This window comes from Centruroides sculpturatus, unplaced genomic scaffold, assembly GCF_000671375.1.
Source record: "Centruroides sculpturatus isolate CEXI.00-Female unplaced genomic scaffold, Cexi_2.0 scaffold98, whole genome shotgun sequence".
NCBI lineage: Eukaryota > Metazoa > Arthropoda > Arachnida > Scorpiones > Buthidae > Centruroides > Centruroides sculpturatus.
Genome location: NW_019384476.1, coordinates 759,106 through 777,160, shown reverse-complemented (window position 1 = coordinate 777,160; position 18,055 = coordinate 759,106). Strand labels below are relative to the sequence as shown.

The window sequence follows — 18,055 nt, the reverse complement described above, 5'->3', positions numbered from 1 at the left end:
TTTCTCCCCGGGTTTTGGGATACGCGACTCGAAAGGGATTTTAGAAACCGTACGATTCGGTCTTGGTCTAGAAAAGCCGCGCGATCTACTTATAAACGTATTTGGAAGAGGATAGAATTTCCGTTCGTCACCGTAACACTTCAAATAATATTTCGTTAATAAACGAAACCGGAACCGGCAGAAATACGTCGGAGGAGTTCCGGAGGAAGGAGCCGGTCCCGCGTCACCCCTTCGTCCGCGGGTGGCCAGAAAGGACCCGATCACGTCTCGCGTTTAGACTTAAGTGACAATAACCGCGTCCAAACAAAGCGTCATCCGTTGTTATTTACATTTTCTGTGTTATTTGTTTTACTGTGTTAGGCGCAATACCTCGAAGGATAATTTTCTAGAATTCCACCCGTACAAAAAAAATAAAATACTCGAATACGCCACTAGGCTAGGGAAACTTATAAATTGCAGGGGGGTGGGAAAGGAAAGGAAGTAAACTTTTCTGGCGGAGAATTTTCTGAACGGAGCGATGGAAAATAAAACGAGTTAAATAGGACAAGGAAAATCAAAGGGGAAAATGTGCGGAGTGAAATTATTGTTTGTTTTCGAGTCGACGAAGACGCAGGAACGCGTTGGATACCGGATGCCGCGTCTCGGAACGACTCCCAAACTATTGTACGAGGTAGCCGCACCGTCACAGATCGCATTTTCGTCGGGCGAATATTAAAAAGAAGGAAGATTGTCCCGGTTATCCGATGCGTTCGATAACGGTGACAATCACCTTTCTTCCTTTTTCCACTCTACGCATTCCGCACACGCAATTAAATACTCTCCGTTACGTTAAAAAGTGCTGGTTTTAAGTGGAACGAACCAGGGGTTAATAAATTTTACCCGGGTCGACGGAGTTTTGCCGGCTTCAAAATTACCGATGGAGTGTGGCGCGGTAAAAGTAGGACCGAAAAATTCCTCTAATAGTTACGAACGGAAGACTAGATGCGGCGCTTCGACCAGAGGCGCCCTCTTTCGGACCGGATTAGAAACAGAAAGCCGGGACACATGGGTTGGGACTACGGAGAGAGGGGCAATTCGACGGCCGAAATTCCGTTCCGGAAGAGGATTTGGCCAAACGTGGTCGGGGTACAAATGGGAGGATAAATTTCCTCCCCGTCCGGATTTACGGACCGGTTTCCACTTCCGGCATTTTCCGGGACCGGAGGTGGAAAGAGGCCCTTTTACTTACGGCCAGTGGCGGATTTAGCACTCGAGAGGCCCCCAGGCAAGATTCGATTTTGTGGCCCCTCTAAATATTTTCGCTATTTCTATACCCTACAGTGCGCATTCTACGCGCACGTTTTTTACTCTGGTAGGCAGTAACGGATTATATTCCTTTGAGGCCCTAGGCACAATTTTGTTCACAAATAATAACAAGTTTTCTTTATAAGTTTTAAACGTTTACTAAAGTCTTAGAGGCATATTACCTTTTTGCAACGTAGTTTTTGAGGACCCTTGTGACGACCAGGCCCAAGGCGCGCCTATTGGGTAATCCGCCATTGCTTACGGTGGGTGGCTAACGACGGTTACTTTGTATATTTGTTTTTTTTTTTTTTAATCAGAAAGGGCGCGGACGAAATTCTTACGGAATTCAGAAAAACCACGGAGATTTCGTTAGACAAAATGGATTTATAAAGGCGCGGAACGGGCGTGACCGAAAGGGTTAGAAAAGGATTTTGTCCAGGAAGCTTCGAAAAGTTCGGTAAATGCAGTTAACGGTGGCAATTAATCATTCGTAATCGATCGGCGGCAGGCGATTCCGGCTTTTCCCAAAGTTTATTTACGTCGAACGGGATGCGCGCCGAAACGACGAACCGTCAGCAAATATTTTGCGGGCCGTCCGATCGACCGGAATTCTTCAAACGCTCCGACGCTTTAGGCAACGCGAAAAGTTCGCTTCCACTCGCGAAAATCGCTTTTACGCCAGGCGAAAGCTAAACGAAAACGGTGTTAGCGAAGGATTACGGCCGTTTTCCCACCACCCCACGGGCGGGAGGTGGACGAAAGGTTGGGTTAATTATTCAATATTTTTAATCTTCCGGTCCTGGGTTCCGGCCGATCCGCTATCGCGCGCCATTGGCTTTAAAAAAGTTTCGGCACCCGATATTCGTCCCGTTAGGTGATTTTGTTAAAAGTAACTTTTATATTATTATTTATTTTAAAATGGCAAAAAACTTAATTTTGAGGGTAGAGACGAGTTTTATATTATAAAAAATTATCGTAAATGTTAGCAACCAGAAAAATCTCGGTTAAGTCGGAACCCGACTTTTAATGCCGAAATTCAATATCGCCCGTGCCCCTTACAGTGGCGTAGCGTGAGTGTCAGCCGCCCGGGGCGGAGGAAAATTTCGCCCCCTATTTAGGTATCTCAATTTAAAAGACTAAAATTCAGTTTCGTCACAGAATAAGTAATGAAAAATTCCGTGCTAATGCAGCGACCTGTTTAAAATAACTCTATTGGATAGTGAAGGTGTATATGAGTACGAATGGATCGTACAAGTAAAAAGAAAAAAAAAGTCAACAGGTTGCGCGGGATATCCCCGGATGAAATTACTAGTTCACCCGGACGGTGAGTCGATTCCCGGACTGTCCGGACGATAGCGCTATCGTAGGCGCGACGCAAATATAGAATAGAATGGTTCAAATTTTTACAAGATATAATTATTATTGTGAAATTTTTCCGCCCCCACTACGCTACGCCACTGGCCCCTTATATACCAGCCGCCGTGCCGAATTTCGTTTCTTAATGGTTATCCCGCCACGATACGTTAAACGAAATAAATACTCCGCGGGGATGGCTTTGTTTTTTGGTTCGGAGCGTCCGAAGGTAAAGATTGACAAAACACCGGAAGGGGAAATCGGACATCGTCCCAATGTTTCACCAGCCGGCCCCGTTTAAACGGCGATCTACAGTTAGCGTACGTACTGTACTTCGTTACGTAAAGTAACTCCGAACGAGCCCGAAAGTTTTAAATGCGCATAATGCGTAGCAGCGTATAATTACCGGCAGTGCCGTAACTAGGCAGGTGCAACAGGGCCCATTTGGAAGAGGGTCCCAAAATGCGTGTTTGTTTTATTATTTTCCCAAACCTAATTAATTAAGGGGCCTAAATGCGAGTTCTTGCACGGGGCACGGGAATGGCTAGTTACGGCACTGATTACCGGTCCGCTTTATATTATTAAAATTGTTCTAACTGCCACAATAAACGTCCCGAAGTTAAATTACCAGGTTAATGGAAACGGCACGACCCATTACTATTTATTATTAGTTTACTACTACTGTCATCTATTAATAGGACTTACCGTACCTACCGAACCTCCGGTGCAAAAACACGGGTTTTATGTCTACGGCGACGATTCTCCGTCTTTCCCACCAGGTGGGGAACCACTGGCACACCTTTTTACTCGGAGTATTGGCGAAGATATGTCGAAAGTCGATAATCAATTACTGTGGGGAACCCGGGAATAGGTTAATTAATTGTATCGAATAAAATACTAAGCACGAAATTGTCTACCAGTAAATATGTCGCAGTACATTTAAGTTTTTATCAAAAATTGCAAAATTTTGTAGAATGCCCCGGGCAACTTTGCGCAACGTCCGCCACGGGACAAACGAAGTTTTCTTTAAACCCGGAGAGTAATAAAATCTCCGCTTTTTTCCACGGGGGTTCCGTAAGTCCTATTAATCAATCGATTATAGTGGCGGTAAATTAATGATAAATAATGCAACGGTTAAGCATTTCGCTTAAAAATATTTTTTTGGACCCTCCATTTTCGTGTTTCGAGTTCAGTGAAATTTGAAAATCGAGCAAAACGAATTTAAAATCCTTAATCCACGGAAGAAAGTCCGAAACGTTGCAAATAGAACTACCACGGAACGTTAGCCGGGCATTTTTCGAACGTTTTCGACGGGAAAAGCCAGGCGAAAAAATAATTCCCGGTCCACCGAATTTCAAAATGGTAGTGTTCGCCCGTGTAATTTCGAAACTTTCCACCTCGCCTTTAATCCCATTTTATCACCGACGATCCGTACCGAATTTGTTTCCGATTCTATCAATTAGCCATTTTTCTGTATCCAACAACGCTCCCTAGCCGTAAAACAACGTAAAAACATTTTGTTTCCGGTAACAATAGAAAAATCCCTACGATGTTCGCCGGTTGACATTGGGGAGGCCCGACCGGCCGTAATACGGAAGATGCCGACTTACGGGAAATGGTAAATCATTTTCTAAACGAAGGCCGCAAATATTTCACCCGCATCAAATTCTAAACGTTCGTTATATCAATGGGTCGGGTTAAAGAATTAATCTGGACCTATTACGTGGCTTATTCCTCGTCCTAGGGTATTTTCGTAACAAAGCTTATAATTGGAAGGTAGACTGTCCGATTATTGTTCTTAGCCGAAAATACCACGCGACTACTAAATTTTGTTAAATTATTAAGTGGTTCGTATTTACTCCATTCCGATATCGTCGGGCAGATCTTTTATAATAAAAAATTAACGGAAAACGACGGAACGAAACAAATCACGCCTTCTTATATTTTTACGAGTTTATAAGGAAAAGAACCCGGCCCGACGGGCTTTTCTCGGCTCTCCCTTAACATCGAACGAGACAATACGAACTCAAACAAATAATACCGTGTTTACCTATTTTCGAACAGACTACACAAACACAACTCTATATTCTTCCGCCTATAACACTTATTTCGTACGACAATATTATCCGCCCGTTCTGGCGCTAGCACTTTGTTCGGAGAAATAAGTCGACGAAAATGAAAATAGCATTTTATTTTATCTTTCGATTATACAAATTTTCTCGTTCGGAACATTTAATTATAAACCGGCAATTATTTATTGCCACGCGGTCACCGTGCCGGGTTGCAGGTTTTAATCATATTTTGCATTTATAATATATGCCCTCCACCTCAAATTAACAGTGGCTTGCCCCCGTACTTTTCCTTTAACGATAGAGTGGTGCCGGTCGTCTATTAACTCCTTTCGGAGAAAAGTTGTAAATTGAAATAACGTGACTTCCGGTTTGCATCGGACGTTCTTATATAGTTAGTCGGGGCCTCCCGCCCCTGCGGTTTCCATATCTGATTCCGTCTTTCGTCTATCTAACTCCGTTCTCGAGATTAAGGACGGACAGCGACGGTGGAAATTTATAGGTCTACAATTTTTTCAAATTGCGGCCCAATGATTATTTGATTGTAGAAAACCGAGTTTTTAATTTTCTGATAGGTTTTGTATTTAATTTTAATTTAACAGAAGCTTTTTCGTAAACATCTAAAATTTCGAAGCTTCTTATTCGACTTAAAATACGCCCGCGACTTCAATTGCCGGTTGCAAATTCAATCTATTGCACCGATTGTCGTCGTTATAAGTTATAAATGATTTTTATAGAATTATTAATCGTATTTACACTTAAAATACTCGATATAAATTGTGTATTAACACGCACCGAAACAAATAATTAGAATTATCACCGGCCGAGAAATGCCCTTCTCCTTTTTAAATTTTACTCCGCACGAAGGGAAAAATAAACACAATTTTGGAAACTATGGCGATGCAACTATCTTTCGAGTATATCTTATCCACAGTATTCTCCTCGGGTTACTTTTTAAAGTACTGACAAAATATAGAAAACTATTTCTACCAAAAAGTACCGCAATCCTAACAAAATTATAACGTTAAAAAGATTGTTATTATTGTCATCTTCGTGTAGTATGCAATCTCCACATACTTCTTTTATGATTAATACGAGTAAATATCAATGGATACAATTTCGTATTAGTCACGTTTCTAAATCGTGAATACTCAAATTATTTCCTATCTAAAAAGTGTGAAACATTCGGCATTAAGGAGAGAGACGAATTTCGACGAAATGCGAGTGAATGAAGAGAATCATTTAGTAAAATAATTACAAAATTTGGTTAAAATAAATTAAATAATTCGCTACTTTTATATAATCACAGAATTTGGCTACTTTAACGTAAAACGTTTAACAACACTATCTTTATTCCTCTTTTAAACTAATAAAATTAAAACTTAAAATTACTTTAAGTAGATATTTATTTCAAGAAGAATGAATAAATATTTGCTTTTTTTAATACCAAAAACAAACTCGTTATATTTACAACTAAATTTTCAATGCGTTGAATTTACCATTTAAAATAAGCGTATTATTGTGCCAACAATCATCTTCATTCAAAAATGTTACGACGACAGATATCAATTTCAAAAAATGTAATATTACTTACAGTTAGATTATATATTAACAGTCGTTATCAATAGCGAATTTAATATGACATATACAAACGTGTTAGTAATTTGACACACACTCAGCATTTCCAAACTGTTATGTTCCCCTTTTGGAAAGAACACGCGCACTGTACAAAATTCAAAACACTTGTCTCGAAAATCAAATTATTTACATAAAAATATTTATTTTTGAAGAAAGTGTGGAGAGTTTCGTACGTACAATACAGTTCGATACAACAGAACGGTAATTTGTGAATCAATACTTACCTTCTTAACGTTCCCTATTCTGAACGAAAGTTGGACACAAATACCAACTGCACGTAGCGTATGTTCTTAGGATTAAATTTTCCATCGAGTCGATCTAGGGAAAAATTTTTATACGCCGTACTTTCGTAACGCATAAAAACAATCGAATACAACTGTAATGAAAGCCATAATTTATTTCCCGTTCATTGACAAAACGTAACAATAAATTGCCACCCGAATCCACACAAAATATAATTTGGACAGGTGATATTTGAGTCCGTCGATCGTAGCTTTGGTATAAAGAGCGAAAAATCCGAACCCAAATCGATGTTGGAAATCTTATTCCGAATTCTCGTTGGAGAAAAATGGATTCTGGCACGTAAGGGCAACTCGTCCGTTGCCCGCTCTGGGAAAAAACGGGAAGACTGACGGCGGATGGCCGCCGAAAGTTTTAAGTACGGCAGATCTCGCCTACAAACCTTACTCGAAATCCTAAAATCAATCTTCCCATTCGTCGTCGTCTTCGTCGCTTTCCGAATCGCTATCGTCTGCAACATACAAAATATAAAGTTCTACTTTGACCTTCCCAAACTTGCTTAAATTTATTTTTGTGTATTTTACAGTTCACAAAATAAATTACTCGACTACATCATTCTAAGCGCATTCAAAATTTAAGTATATTTTCGGCTAATGAAAACGTAATAATTGAATTGTTTCGTCTAAATACAATATTAAATATTATAATTCAGTTATTTGTTATTAAAGCGATAAAAAATGAGAACTATTTCGTAAAACTACAAATTTTTAATCGAAGGTTTCCTAACCACCGTTAACTTCCGGTTTCCGGTGTCGTTCGGCATTGTTACTGCATGCGAAGCGCAGAATATAAAGGTGTATGTAATTTTTCGAGTCGGAGTCAACGTCGAAATTTAAAATTAAAACCAACTGTTTCCATTGAAATCCAAGAAAACGGGCCGTCCGATACTTTCTTAAGCCACTGTATCTCAATAAACTGTTGTTTGGACCAATACACAAATTTATTTATTTTTAAACCCATCTAAATAAGATAAAGGGTGGTGAAATAACTGGAGAAAATGTGACCTTTTCCATCTGACGGTTGACCATTAATTTTTTTTTTATAAAGTGTTTATTAAACAAAGTGACAATTTTTAACTACCTTCGACAGAAACCGGATGGCCGAGCGGTCAAGCCTACCGCTCTGGAAGACCTGGGATCGAATCCGGACGGGTCGAGTAATCCCAGAAAATTTTCGGGGGGTGGTCCGTTCGGATATGTCGGGCCCCGTCCTTCACCACCCGGTCGCCCCATTGCGGGCCCGGCCGAATCAATAATGGGCCTGCTATAAGAAGCTCTCTTAGTGCCCACAGGGCAGAGAGTATAAAAAAACTACCTTCGACTTTATATTCGTGGAGTTTGACCGAACTTTATTAAATCAGACAATACTCGCCTGTTTCTTGCAGAGCTCGAGCACGTTCTTGAAGAGCGTGCGCCAAAGCTCCGGCTAGTCCCTCTAAAGGAGCAGAAGTGGGCGCATTCCTAACTTCTTCAGACACCTAAATCATAAAATATTCGACATTATTAAATTAATAATTGAGATAAATTAGTTGGATAAACAGTACGTGTTTTAGGCACTTAATAATTACTATTGAAACTGTACGTTTTGACATCAGATTTAATCGCCTTTTTTAAAGTTTAATCGAATTACATCACGCGAATGACAAATACTGTCGTTTAAAAAACACAGAGTTAAATATAAATGATTATTAACTTAGCATTTGAAAATACTTTTAGAAAATGGCAGATCGTTCTATGTTGAATATTTTTCACTTACCGGTTTGAGCTCTATGCCTTGACGTATTTCGTCTAGAAGTGCACTTCTGTCATTTGGCGATGATACTTTAACAGACTCCTCGTTGACATCCACGTGCTTTTGTAGAATAAACATTAAAATGTTTAGAATATATTTTTTAAAATTATTATTATTTTATTAATTTAATGTTTTGAAGGATTCGCCGGAAATGGCGTTCATCATTCCAATCTTTTATATTTGAAAAATGATATGAACATTACAGATACGTGGAAGATGGTAAAAATTGTCACGAGGATAAATAAATTTTTAATTTCCAACTGCTAGACAAAGTCCACCGACATGCTTGGAAAATGTATTTAATTCTTTCTGTACCAACGCATTTTAAAAACCCAATGGCCCTCTTCAGTACTACATATATACGACTAAAGAATTCTCAAAATTATCAAGCAGAGGTTTCTTTGAATATAATGTTACTTAGATTTGCGATCTTAATGTCTCGTTTGATATCTTGAGGAATTGTGCAATACGTGAATGAGTCATTAAATCTTTGCAATTAAACCAGCGTATGACAAATTTTAGCAAAAACAACGGCCGGATGACATTCGAGCTATCGTAAGGCATTGATAACAATTGATTAATACAATTTGGCCTAAAGGTAGGAGGTTAGACCATCATCTTGTTTAATTTAATAATCATCTTACAATTTATTATATTTAACAAATTTAATTAATAATTTTAAAAGTTGCTGAGGCTGATTTGAATATAGCTATATGTGTAACATGGTGGGGTAAAGCTTAAAGTTATTGTACTGTACTTGAGAGTCACAAGAACAAAAGATGAGACGATTATCGAGTTAGCCGATTAACGATGAACGATTAATTAATCGGGATTGTTTAACCTTACGATGAACGATTAATTAATCGGGATTGTTTAACCTTACGATTAATTATTAATTAATCTTTATGTTTAAAAAGCTGACAAAATTTCAATTTCTTTTAATTTAATTTTTTACAGCCTTTTTCAGTTTAGTTTAACCATTTGTAATTGTGGTTTTGCTTAGTACCTGTCAATTAAATACAGTATATAAATAATTATTTATTTTATGTACTATACTTATGGTGTAAAGTTGTATGAAAATTTTGAAAATTAAATTACATAAATTATCCTTGATAAAATTAGGTTACTACTATTATATTAGTTTTATAAATCAGATCAAAACCATCATTTGGGTGTGGGACATGGAAGCTGATTTTGATAGTTCATCAAAGTGCCCCCTCCTCCCTTCTCTCAAGCCTCCTCTTTATACTGTTGTATACTCCAATAGATGTATGCATGCATGCACTGTATATAGGTATATTTTTGTGGTGTGACTGCTAATTATTCAGTGAAATTTGCTGACACTGGAAGGGCAAAATGTCCATCAAACCCTATTCACCCGTCAGATATTTGATTTGTACACAAAGAAAAAAGGCTGATTGTTTTGTTGTTTTTTTTCCTGTCACTATTGGTCAGCAAGAAACACTGAAATCCCTATTGGTTTATTCAATGTACTAGCAAGCAAACAGCATGGTATTGTAATAAATTATGTTTATTATGGATTGTAAGGAAATTAATAAGGGAAATCAGTCTCTTGCTTAGTTAACATCCTGTCAGTATTGCATTCTAGCAGGGCTGCATCCCTGATGCTTAATTAAACTAAGAAGAACTGCATAATTGACTATGTGATTGACACAACTGACACATAAATAATTACATTCATCAACTATGTGGGATTCTTAAATTTAAAATGCTTGGACACTATGCACGCTATCTTCCTCAGTTCCCTTAATGCCCAGGCAGATCATTTTCTATTCTTGAGTGACTAATATAATTAACCAAACTCACCCATTATAGCTAGGGTTGCCAACTGTCCAAATTTGAGCTAAACTGCCTTGTTTTATGAGTCTTGTCTGGTGTCCAACTGAAACCAAACTAAACATTGGACAATTTCATTTGAAGATTGTACTGTGATAATTTACTAATAACTTAATTTACTGTGATAATTTTGATTATAATAAGTTTCTTGGTATTAATTCAAAATAACATTTTGAATTAATATGTTTCTTAGCAGTTCTATACTGATGCCATTCTGAGCAATAAATGCTATTTCTGGCAGTCACATTTTTTCATTAATAACTGATAAATTAACTGATTTATGTCACAATTACTGCAATGCAATGTAATTAATAAAATAACATTTAATGAAACTGAATGTGTCACCACAATTATTTTGAAACATTATTATTGATAATTATCATTTCTTTAAACATCAGTCATTTTTACTTTATAATAATTTACTACTTTTTAAATTTAAAGTTATTAATGTTTTTTCCAATGGAATGATTATTGGAGGAACTTATTAGCAAATGATTAACAATTAGCAAACTATTAATGGGTACATCTCTAACGAGAACCACGTATCTATGGTATTATATCAATGCAACAACTGTTTTCATGTGATTACATGTCTAAGTGATATTCCTGTAAAACTGGTCCCACTACCAGGTCTGAATAGTAATTTATAGTGCACATAATAGGTAAATAGAAGCTGTTGGTTGAAGCCCCCACTCTGGATCAATATTTTTTTTTACCAAAATCTTTTAAACTGTCTTATATTTAATAATTATAAATTAAGTTAAGATGGTGGCCTAATCACTTACCTTTAAACCAAACTATGTTTTTTAATCAATCACTAATAACTAGCCTTAAGACAGCTCAAATTTAATATGGCTCTAGCTGTTATAATAATTAAATATTTAGGTTGGTGTGAATACATCTTAAAAACTTTGGAAGCTTTATTTATTTGGCATTGTTATACATTTCAAAAGTGAGAAGCTTCCTCTTCAGATACAATTTGAGTGGAGTATCTTTTGCAGCAATTATAAAAAGTTACAAATCCGAATGTAATAATCCACGATAAATCTTTTAATTATTATTCTATTGCTAATAAAGTATTACACAAATAGCTATTTGTAATATAAATCTTGCCTGCAAGTGTTTTCATATTAACAGGATGATAAATATTAATATATATATTTTCCTTATATACAGGGTATATTTAAAACAAATAAAAAAATTTTTAATTTGATATAGCTGCAAAGTTAAAGAATAAAGTGAATTTTAATATATGATGATCAAATTAAATTGCAAAATGTAAATTTTTCAGGTGTGTATAAGTTAAATTGTACTTGTAGTGAAGAAATGTATCATATAGGAGAAACTAACTGATTAATTGGCAGTTTAAAATTTGAACACTGGGCTTTCCAAAGTTATAACAACATTGAACCTGAAGCAGATCTCAATAGAGATTTGAAAACGTTTGTTCTTGCATCTAAATACAGGTAACCCCTGTATAAGACGGCACTTCTATAGCACAGATTCACTCTAACATGGTTTGAGAATTGGGTAAAACCCTTGTACAACATGAAATGTAATAAAGGGTGTGTTCTTTTATACCTCCGCGTAACCCAGCACGAGCATTCTAATTGTTTTCGTGGCTACTTTGAATGCTCTTTCAACAAATAATTCATTTAATGCTTAAATTTTACAATTGGGACCCTTCTTTTGCCTCTAAAAGCTCATTTTAGAATTATAGATTCCTCCATCACGATACTATTGATAATGCAGGTGCCACCATCTTTCTTTCACCATCATTCCTAAATGCCTACAAACAGCGGCGCACTCCGATTGCAGAGCAATCACTATTAACGAACACACCTAAAAACCGTTACAGTTGATGATGCTCATGCTGAGATCATCATATAGGATGAATAATCCTCTGGTAAAATATTTACTCAAATAATAAATAAGTATTTTACCTATGAAAAAAAAATGAATAATAAAACCATTTAAATAAGAATTTAACAGCATGTTTTTTAATTTTTGGAATGTAACTCCCATGTTATATGGGGGTTACCTGTATATAGTACCTTACTGGAGATAAAAAAGTTTCTGGAAGGGTTAGGAGAAACTAAACAAACATTGGGAGCAAGAATGAAGGAGCATGAAACAGCCATTTGGTTAAAATATCAGTCTCCATGGTTCTCTCATTGCAAAGAGAATAATTGTGGATTTATACCAGTAATATTAAAATATAGGGTTGAACCGAAAGTTTGTTCAGGTATTTACATAATCACTTGTTTGTGTCATCTCTGTCATGTTGATCAAGTTTTAACTTCTCTAGGTTGGAATTATGAATATTTGCATATTTAATACATAAGTCTAATTACAGTTATTTTTTAAGAAACAAACATTAAAATGGAAGATAATAGAGCATGAGATGTTGAAAATGTACCTTCTTAATTTCAAAAAGGAAAAAATGCAATAAAAACTCAAAAGAAGATATGTGCTGTATATGGGGAAGATGCGGTTACTGATTGAACATGCCAGAATTGGTTTGCAAAATGATCAGCATAGAACAACACGAGAGAGAGCAGACACCTTAAAAACATCCCAAACATCTGTTGTCAGACATTTGACTATTCTTGGAAACACTTCCTGTTATGTTTGGATTCCCCATCAGTTAAATGAATGAAACCTTATTGAGCATGTTTGTTTGTGATTCACTTTTAAAATGCAATGAAAATGATCCAATTTTAAAGTGATTAATAACAGGTGATGAAAAAATGGATTATTTACAACAATATTTGATGCAAGAGATTTTAGAGTAAGCCAGATAAAAGCTGGTTTGCATCCAGAAAAAGTAATGATTTCAGTTTGGTGGGATTGGAAAGGGGTTCTTTATTACAAGCTTTTAAACAACAACCAAACAATTAATTCCAATACATATTGTCTCCAACTGGATGAACTGAAGGCTGTAGCACATCACAAAGTCTGGAACTTAGAATTGATGGGGAGTGGTATTCCATCATTATAATGCAAGGTTGCACATATTGAATGTGCACCAAGAACTTCTAGACTAACTGGGATGTTTTGAGTCACCCTCCATATTCTCCATATATTGTTCCCTCAGACTATCATCTTTTTTGTTTGTTGCAGAATAATTTAAATTATATACAATTTCAATCTTTAGAAAGTATCAAAAATCACATTAATATTTTCTTCAATCAGTTCAATCAGCATTTCTGTTTATAAAGGAAAAGAATGAAATAGCTTTTTTTTTTTTTAAATCTTTCTCTCTGATTTAATATGGATATTGGGAAAGAAAAAAAATGCGAGTTTCACTAGTCTTATGTTAAATTAATTAATTAATTTTATATCCATTCCATTAAAAATCTTTTTTTAATTCTTTTGAAAAAAGAATTTTTTCAAAAACAATATTAACTTTTATTAAAAAAATATGAAAAATACTCATAGAAAAGATTCATTTAGTACTAGTTTTAAAAAACATAAATTGTTCATCTATTAACAGACATTTAACTGGTTCTGTGTTTTTCTTTCCTACTTAGCTGAAGTGAGTACTGAGACATATTTTGTCTCCTTGATGAAAAAAAAATTGAATGTATTGAACTTATTTAACAGATTAAGAAGTAATAAGAAGTCTTAATCTATTAAAATGTGTTGTACTGCAATTCTTTGTATTATCAAGGAGTTAGAATACATATCAATACTCTTTGAAATAAAATATATATTTTTAAAAGTTCCATGACGCTGTAATGTTAATTTTCATTCTTTATACACTAACCCAGAAAATTATGAATGTAATTTTATATCAAACTTCAATTTTTTGTATTTATTTTAAGCTATTCTTAAATATTTCAAGAATAAGCTGATTGCAATGCATAAATTTTGTTTGTGTTTTAACATTATAATAATGTGATATTATTCCTTTAATATTATCTTAAATTTCAGGATGTATTCAGTTATTTGATCCATTTACAAAATATGCATAAAACTTTAAATATTTTACTGCAATGAAAGAATTAAATTGGAATTCAATGAAACAACAGTAAAACAAATTATTGAACACCAGAAATAAATTTTCCTTTCCTTTGAATAATAAAGAAGTTTCAGGTTAAAAACATATTAATCAAATTAAATAACATGTTAGATAAAACTATTCAATTTCCAATGTACAATGTACTGAAGGATTTCATTTATATATTTTCTATGTAATATCTCTATCTTGTTAAATGTGCTTTGAGTTCATGAAAAACATGAAATATATTGATAAAAGTATAGATTACAAAGAGAATGGTAAAGCACACACTCTTTCAGTTTTCTTATTTAATATAATAATGGTGCACAACTATATTTTGGGCATATTTTAAAATTGGTCTGAATTGTTATCTTTCTCAAAAAGGATCAGTCCTTTGTAATAATCAATCGTTCAAAATAAAAAACTTTTCCATAATATGTTAATAGATTCCAACTATCAAAATAAGTTTATAATAATAAATTGTACATCACTATGACATTATTTTGAAAATGTTCGTATAATATGCTAGGGACTGTACATTTTGTTCATTAATCCTTTAATAATTTATTGTTCACATATTTGAACAATCAACTTATTTCAAAAATTATTACAAGAAAAATATACTTTATATTACACAATGAGATCTAATTCAATTTAACTATTGGAATTCATTTTCAGTTATTTAACAAAAACAAGAAAAAGTTATTCATTGAATTATTCTGAAGTATTTGGAATATATTGGGTTGTTCGGAAAGTAATTTCGTATTTTTTCCATGGAAAAAAACACAATATTTTTATAATAAATAAATATTTTATTAAATTATATATTGACCATTTTGGTCAAATACCTGTTGTCATTGTTTCTGGTAGTAGCATGATTTTACATTCATAAAAGTTTTGATCATTGCTTACAAAAAACTGATCCAAGATTTTTGACATTGTCATTTCAAGTAAATATCTTACAGTTAAAAAAAATTTGTATAAACTGGAACAAGTAATAATCTGAGTGTGCTCGATCTGGCGAATATGGTTGGTGCGATAGCGCGTCCCATCTAAGTTATAACAGTTTCTGACGAGTTACCAAACCTGTGTGAAATTTGACATTATCGTGGTAAAACACTACACCTGTTTTGTTGATCAATTCTGGCCGCCTTTTCTGTTTGACGATATTAATTTGTTTACTCGATGGCAGTACACTTTCGAATCCCACCAAAGAGAGCATCTCTCTTTAAGAACATGTGGAACCCATATATCAAGCTTTGAAATGAAACCAATTTGTTTCAAGTAATCATAAACAGTTCATTTTGACAAATTTAATCTCTTAGTGATTTCATGTGTTGCTTTTCAGCAGTTTGCTTCAATCAGTACCTTTATTTTGTTTTCACTGGCTTCAACTTGCCATCAAGAACGTGGTGCATTTTCAATATTGAAATTGCCAAAACAAAATTTTGTAAACTAGTTTTGGCACTGTCATTCTGCCAATACATCTTCTCCATATATTTCACACCATTTTTTCTCGCTTGAACAGCATTCTTACCTTTTCGGTAATAAAAGAGCAAAATATGACAAAAATGCTGCTTTTGATCTTCCATATTTGATGGGACACAAAAAATAAAAACTGCACAAAATCAAACAAAACTTTTTACAAATAAGCCTTAAAATGCTATCTGTCAAAATATATAATGATAATATGGTTTAGAATGAAAATGACGAAAAAAATATGACTAATCCGTCTAGTGGTAAAAACAACAAAAGTACTTTCCAAACAACCCAATAAATAAATTTTTAAAATATTTATGCTATGTTAGAATTAAGATTATAACAAAATTAAAACGAATGAATTTTTTTAATATATACTTACATTTAATGCAACACCTTTTCTAATACCTTCTAAAAGAGCTGATCTAGCATCTGAAATTGGAAAACTACTTTTGCTATTATTTACATTATTCTGAGCTGAAGGACAGGTATCTGGAGGAGGAGGAGGCGGCGGTGGTGGAGGAGGCGGTGGTGGCGGTGGAGGTGGAGGAGCAGAAGTGGGTGCTGAGGGTACTGGCGGAGTGGGAGGAAGAGGAGGTGGGACACGCATGGATGTTGGAGGTAGTGGGGGTTGAGTAGTATTTGAAATTAATAACGAAGTAGGTTTATTGCTTGGCGGAAGTGGTGGGGGTATGGCGGGACCTCTGTTTGGAGGTACGGGTGGAACAGGTGGTGGTGGAGCAGCATTTCGCATTGGTAATGCCGGTGCAGCCGCCCGTGTTGATGGTACGGGACTTGGTTGATGATGTGCTGCAGAAACATCTCTGGCAGGGACTGGAGGAGGTTGACCTAAAAAGTATTAAAATACTATATTAACTTTAATAGTATAATTTATTACCTGGTTTAATGATTTAAACTCATATATGATAATGATATCAATTTAAACTCCTCAAAAGTTAAATGGTAATACCACAAAAAAATGCAAACTGTAGGACTGGTAGGTGACATTGATATCCAAATGATTAAGTTTGTATAAGCAACAGGTCATGTGCTATCCAGTTTTGGGCTATAAAGACCAGCAGGCAGTTTGGGTGTTAAATGCTACTGGCAATTGCTTGTGGCAGTCAAACTTTCAAAGAATCATAGAAAATGCCTCATAGATGACAGTGAGCTGAATACCATCAGTTAATGGCTGGGGAACAAGACCATATCCTGGAGCTGCATGATTTTGGTTTGTTAATACGCACAGTTATCGTGTGTTGGGCACGACATGAGTACCATCCAGCAATATGTGACATGATGGATGTAGGAACACTCAAATATGCCAAAGTGGAGTGAATTGCACTGTCACAAGACAGAGTGCACAGATCAGCAACTTTGTCAAAACACCCATTGGAACAATTTGCCATGGCACGACATCCAAAGCCACCAGTCGCCGTCAATGGGTGCATCTTTGTCCACCCAAACCATATACAACAGGAATGAAGACAGGCCACATGCATGACAACTGGGGTGCCATTAACTGCTTGATATGGGACTGCATGCCTTGTGTAGTCATCGTCATGACAACTGTACCATTGAATGGCATCAGGTATTGTTTACAGATGAATCCCGCTTCTGCTTGTGGAAGAAAGATAGCTGAGGATGGGTGTGGCAGTATCTGGGAAACACTACATGCTAGCCCTATTCACTGAGCATCGCACAGGCCACACATTGGGCATCATGTTCAATCAGTGGACAGCCCTGGTGCACATTTTTGATACTCTGACAGCAAACCAGTATGTCATGCAAATTGTGGAACCAGTGGTTCAGCCACTGATGCAGGCTGCACTCAACATGGTATTCCAGCAAGACAATGCCTGACTGCATGTTGTAAGACAAACTCTCATTAACCCGAACAGAATTTGCATCCTTCCCCAACTGATAGCCCAGATCTCTCTCCCGAACACCTGTGGGACCTCATCCGATACGAGGTTCACCAAGGACTACTGCCACATACTGTAGTTGACATGCATGCAACAGTGGATGCAGCTTGGCAAGGGATACCTTGGGCAACCATTAATCGCTTCATTGATAGTATGCCTTGCCATATAGTAGCCTGTATAGCTGCCTGAGTGGGCCATATTCGTTACTGAATAAAAAATCTGTTGCATATCTGTTTGTTCGTTCTTATAATCATTTGCACATCTCTGTCACCTCTATCGGTCCTGCAATGTGCATGTAGCCACATGCATTCCTTCATGTAATTATAAATAATTATACACTCCTTAATGTAAATAAT

At 35.8% G+C, this 18,055-nt stretch overlaps 1 protein-coding gene across 1 annotated transcript in view; it reads right to left on the bottom strand.

Moving 5' to 3' along the window:
* Positions 1–6,715: 6,715 nt before the first annotated feature.
* Positions 6,716–18,055, bottom strand: part of LOC111621343 (neural Wiskott-Aldrich syndrome protein-like) — a 36,409-nt gene continuing 25,069 nt past the window's right edge. Inside the window, exons 5-8 of the mRNA XM_023363439.1 lie at positions 16,157–16,623; positions 8,400–8,495; positions 8,016–8,121; positions 6,716–7,095 (exon numbers count right to left, since the gene is read on the bottom strand). Of these exons, the coding sequence (XP_023219207.1) occupies positions 7,046–7,095; positions 8,016–8,121; positions 8,400–8,495; positions 16,157–16,623 (719 nt within the window). The 3' untranslated portion in view covers positions 6,716–7,045. The remainder of the gene's footprint in view (positions 7,096–8,015; positions 8,122–8,399; positions 8,496–16,156; positions 16,624–18,055) is intronic.